Source organism: Pteropus alecto, unplaced genomic scaffold (assembly GCF_000325575.1).
Source record: "Pteropus alecto unplaced genomic scaffold, ASM32557v1 scaffold841, whole genome shotgun sequence".
Taxonomy (NCBI): domain Eukaryota; kingdom Metazoa; phylum Chordata; class Mammalia; order Chiroptera; family Pteropodidae; genus Pteropus; species Pteropus alecto.
In genome coordinates, this window is record NW_006430465.1 from 41,206 (window position 1) to 46,572 (window position 5,367).

The following is a 5,367-nucleotide window of genomic DNA, read 5'->3' on the forward strand; positions in this document are numbered from 1 at the left end:
CGGGAGGGGTGAGCTGGGAAACATGACCTGGTGAGACCGAAGCCAGTCGGTGTCAGGAAGGACGTCAGAACTCAGGCCGGGGGACTGAGGACAAGACGGAGCCTGCGGGGACATGGGTGGGCTGCGACTTTCCAGCTCCCGGGGGCCCCGGGGGACACAGCTGCGGAGGGTTCCAAGTCCTCGTGTCGGGGCCAGCTCACTGGGCCGCGCCCGGGCGCCGCCTCCTCTGGCGAGTCAGGCACTCGGTGTGTGACCTGGGGACAGCCGGACGCTGTGTGCCAAGCCAGGCGTGGAGTTTGGTCTCACACGCGGGGAGCGGGGTTTTTGTGAGGGAGACGTGTCAGGGAGGGCGGTGTGCTACTCGTACTTCGGTGTCTGGGGCCCGGGCTCACCAGTCACCGTCTCCTCAGGTGAGTCCTCTCTCCCTCTGTCCCCACCGGTGTGACCTGAGGTGGACCTGAGGCCTTAGCCGGGCACTGGTTCTTGCCCGAGGTCTTAGTGTAGTTGTCACAATGTGATAACTTTGATTTCTGGGGCAAGGGAACCGTGGTCACCGTCTCCTCAGGTGAGTCCTCCCTCTCTCCCTCTCTCTCTCTCTCTCACTCTCTCTCTGGGGTTTTTGCTGCATTTGGGGAGAAAAGGATGGTGTCTGGGTCTCAGGTCTAGAGGCCGGGACCGGCCTGGGGGACTCAGAAAGGGGCCGGGAGGGGACCGTGCTGTCACGGACAGGGAGAGGACGCAGACTCCCTGTCAGTCACACTGGGCTTTTGGGGGTCTCAGCTGCCCTTGGTGTCCAGGTCCTACAGTCTCCTCTGTCCCCACTGGCTGTGACCTGAGGTGGACCTGAGGCCTTAGCCGGGCACTGGTTCTTGCCCGAGGTCTTAGTGTAGTTGTCACAATGTGATAACTTTGATCTCTGGGGCAAGGGAACCGTGGTCACCGTCTCCTCAGGAGTCCTCCCTCTCTCCCTCTCTCTCTCTCTCTCACTCTCTCTCTGGGGTTTTTGCTGCATTTGGGGAGAAAAGGATGGTGTCTGGGTCTCAGGTCTAGAGGCCGGGACCGGCCTGGGGGACTCAGAAAGGGGCCGGGAGGGGACCGTGCTGTCACGGACAGGGAGAGGACGCAGACTCCCTGTCAGTCACACTGGGCTTTTGGGGGTCTCAGCTGCCCTTGGTGTCCAGGTCCTACAGTCTCCTCTGTCCCCACTGGCTGTGACCTGAGGTGGACCTGAGGCCTTAGCCGGGCACTGGTTCTTGCCCGAGGTCTTAGTGTAGTTGTCACAATGTGATAACTTTGATCTCTGGGGCAAGGGAACCGTGGTCACCGTCTCCTCAGGTGAGTCCTCCCTCTCTCCCTCTCTCTCTCTCTCACTCTCTCTCTGGGGTTTTTGCTGCATTTGGGGAGAAAAGGATGGTGTCTGGGTCTCAGGTCTAGAGGCCGGGACCGGCCTGGGGGACTCAGAAAGGGGCCGGGAGGGGACCGTGCTGTCACGGACAGGGAGAGGACGCAGACTCCCTGTCACACTGGGCTCTCTGAGGCTCTTGGCCACCCTTGGCGTCCAGGACCTACAGTCCCCTCTGTCCCCACTGGGTGTGACCTGAGGTGGACCTGAGGCCTTAGCCGGGCACTGGTTCTTGCCCGGGGTCTTAGTATAGTTGTCACAATGTGATGACTGGTTTGACTCCTGGGGCCAGGGAACCCTGGTCACCGTCTCCTCAGGTGAGTCCTCCCCTCCCCCGTCTCGCTGCACTGGGGGGGTCGAGTGTCAGAGGCCAGGCATTTTGGAGGTCAGGGAAGGGAGTCGGGGAAAGGGCCGCTGCAAGGGGGGCCCGGCTGGGGACCGAGGACCGGTGGCCCCTCTGGAGGCCCTGGCCTCACGTGCAGTGGCTTCAGGGCCCTGCTGCACCCGCTGTGGGGGACGGCGGCCGTCAGCGTCGCTCGGACTTCTGAGTCGCATCTGGGGGCTGCCGGGTCACAGTCAGAGGCAGCCGGCCATCTGGCGGGCCAGGCTGAGGTGTGGGGCCTCCGCGGCAGTCTTGGGGAGCAGCTGGCGGGGGCCCGGGGCCGGCCTCCGGGAGGCCTCCGGCAATGCTGGGCCTGTGCCCGTTTTTGTGGGGTGAGGATGGAGAGTATGTGGTTGTGGTTACTACGGCATGGACTCCTGGGGCCGGGGGCCCTGGTCACCGTCTCCTCAGGTGAGACGGCCTCTCCCAGGCTTTCATTTTCCGCTCCTTTCTGTGGGGTTTTCTGGGCATCGGCAGCTGGTCTATGGGACGTGTCCCCCAGGGGGCCGGGGTGGGCGGCCGGGGTTCAGGGGCTTCGGAGCCTCCTGATTCTTTGAGACTGGAATAACACCACACGTCTGGGGGAGTCACTGGGGTGACAGGCCGGGGCCCCGCGCCCAGAGCCAGTGAGGCTGTGGCAGGAGACGCTCTCCGTTGGCACCACGGCCGGTGAGGAGGGCGCCTGGCGACAGTGTTTGTGGGACCGGGGACGGCAGGCGCGCTGCCTGGGCTTGCCGGTGAGGCTCTGTGCTAGGTGGACTCTAGACGCTCCCGGCCTGGCAGGGAGAGCAGTCTGGGTGCAGGGGACCTGAGCGTCTGAGCTCGGTGATGGCGGGCGCCCGGCCCGCCGAGGCCAGAGCCCCGGGTGCAGCTTCCAAGAGAAACGGCCACTCGGAGGAGGAGGCGGGCCTGCTGGTGGTGGCTCCTGAGAGAAGGTGTGAAGAGAATTGTGACTTTAGAATGTGAGACGTTTCCAAGTACCTTAATTTTTTAAGTCTTATTAACAACCTTGAATCATGTCTTTCTGGAGTTGATGGTGGTGCACGTCTGGCCCGGAAAAGGCTGCTCAGAACTGCCTTATATATTTATTATATTATAAATATAGTAATAATTTATTATTATATTTATAATAATAAATATAATACTATTTAGTATTATAAATATTAATGTATTTATAATAATATTAAATTATTATAATTTAATAACAATTATTATTATTAAAAAATAATGATAATTTATTATTGTCAAAATTCAGGCCTGATTTTTGACAATAATAAATTAAGCGTATGTTTTAAATTAGCTGAGAGGCGCTCAGAGCAGACGGAGCAGAGGCGGCCGCGGGGGCTGCGCACCTGCAGCCGGGGGCAGGAAGTGGGGCCCCTGAGACGCTATTTTGGGGAGCGAGAAAACACGGTTGGCAAATTTATAGCTTTGGTTCTGGAGAAGTGGTTTCGGTGGTTTTGCCCAGCTGCACAGATCCGAAAGCGTGTGCTGAGCAAAACAACACCTGGGCAGTTTGCACGTCTAAAATAAGGCGAAGATGCTGACAGAAACTGGAAGGTTCCTTTTTTCACTACTCGGGTTTAATTTTTCAGTCTTAGCTTATCAGCTTCTCGTTTATATTCATTTTCAAAGTGGGACATTTAAGAAATTAAACAGTCCTAGGGACTGTTTATCAATGCGTTCCTAGCACTTCTTTTAATTAGTTGTCCCTTCGAACGGTAATTAATCTCGCAGGCTCCCTGCGCCCTGAGCCACGGCTTCCGCGCTGAGTGTTCGGTTTTTAAAGTCTGTCAGTTTTCTCTTTGTGATAAAGAAACACTTTGAGATTCTGACAACGTCGTCTTGGTTTCGGTATTTTTCGTTTCTTTTCAAGTATTCGGTTGAGGCCAAGGTTTAGGTGAACCGTGTGTGACGGTCTCGAGTCCTTCCCGTTGAACGCGTTCGCGTTCGCCGGCGGGTTAAGGGGACGCCGTGCGGCGGCAGGCGAGGCAGGCGACAGCGGAGCCCCACACGGCGGGAGGGCTCCTGCCTGCTCGCAGGGGCTGGCGGCTGGCACCATGGCTACGGACGAGCAGTCCTGGCTTCTGCCGCCGGGCCGGCCGGCCACCCCTGGCTCGGCCGGCCAGTCATCATGGATTTGGAAGGACGTTCCATGACAAAGGACCCCACGGGACTTCCCGCGAGCAGCCCCGAGCCGGTAAGCGAGAGCAGCCCCTGCTGCTTCGGCGGTCTGGGGGGTGCGGTTGTTTCTGGTCGAAGGGGCCTCTTGGCTGACTGATCGCTCGAGGAGGGCAGAGGCCTGTCCGAGTGAGTCCGTTTTCTGTGTTTCCGGGGAGCACGGGGGGAAATGGCAGGAGCCTCCGCTGCTCGTGAACCATCAATCAGACGGCTCGCCATGCCCCAGTCAGACAGGCACCACCTCGGTCACCTCAGGTCGGAAAGGCGCTCGGGCTTCTAGGTCACTGCTACGCACTTGGACGCAGCACGCGCCTTCCGATGAGCTGTGCCGAAGAGCAGAATTCAAATGGCAAATTTGGAAAATGTGTCTCCTGATCGTGGGAGGGGGATGTAGTTAGACCCAGGGGCTGGTTGTAGGCTCAGGGAGGGACGCGGATAAAGCCTTGTGCCCGCGGAAGGGGCTGTACCACGGGGAGGACCCCCAAGCTCTGCCTGGGAGATGCCAGAGCCGGGATGGGCTTGTCCCTGGAGCAAACACTCCCCGACTCCTGCGAGATGTTTTCATGCTTTAAAGCTGCCAGGAAGTGTTTTAACCAGGTGGCTGAGCGTGGTAGAAACTCGGATTGCTCAGGAGCCAAAAGCCGGCTGGAGCCAGGGACGGGGACGGGCTTCAGGTGTCCAGTGGAGGAGGGCAGGGAGAGGCCGGGCCCAGCGTGCGGCACCCCAGGGGAGGCCGTCTCAGCAGAGGCAAGTAGGCCGGCTGCTCTGGCCTCTCTGGCTGGAATCGCCAGGCTCGCGGGACTTACAGGGCTGAGCGGGGCTGGAGTAAACTTGTTTGAACTGGGCTTTCTGAGCCGAACTGCGCTGAAATGGCTGAGCTGAGCTGAGCTGAGCCGAGCTGGGCTGAGCTGGGCTGAGGTGAGCTGGGTAAGGTGGGCTGAGCTAAGCCAGGCTGAACCGGGCTGAGCAGGTATGAGCTGGGTGAGCTGAGCTGAGCTGGGATGAACCGGGCTGAGCTAGGTGAGCTGGGCTGAGCTGGGTGAGCTGGGTGAGCTGAGCTGAGCTGAGCTGAGCTGAGCTGAGCCGAGCCGAGCCGACCGTGGGAGCGGAGGCAGCGGCCAGGCCTGGATTCCAGGCTGGAGCCCTAGGAGAGCAGGGGCCAGCTCGGGGGTGGGGGAGGAGAGGTGAGCAGAGAGGAGGCCAGGACTCTCCCAAGTCCCCAGCTGGGACCCCAAGAATTCCTCACATCTTCTCTTGCCAGAGGGCCTGGCCTTTTAGTTCCAGGGCCTCCAGAAGGCCTGTGGTTCATCTCCCCACCTCCTTGTGTTCTGCTCCTAAAGCCCCTTCACTGTTAGGAAGTGATCGCTCTGCAGTAACCACTGTATGGTTGCACATGCTTCCC

At 59.3% G+C, this 5,367-nt stretch overlaps 1 gene segment (V, D, J or C); it reads left to right on the forward strand.

The window, feature by feature from the left end:
- Positions 1–525: 525 nt before the first annotated feature.
- Positions 526–5,367, forward strand: part of LOC102892059 — a gene marked incomplete at its 5' end in the record, with an annotated part of 9,142 nt that continues 4,300 nt past the window's right edge. Inside the window, 1 exon segment of the C gene segment in view lies at positions 526–565. Within this exon segment, the coding sequence occupies positions 526–565 (40 nt within the window).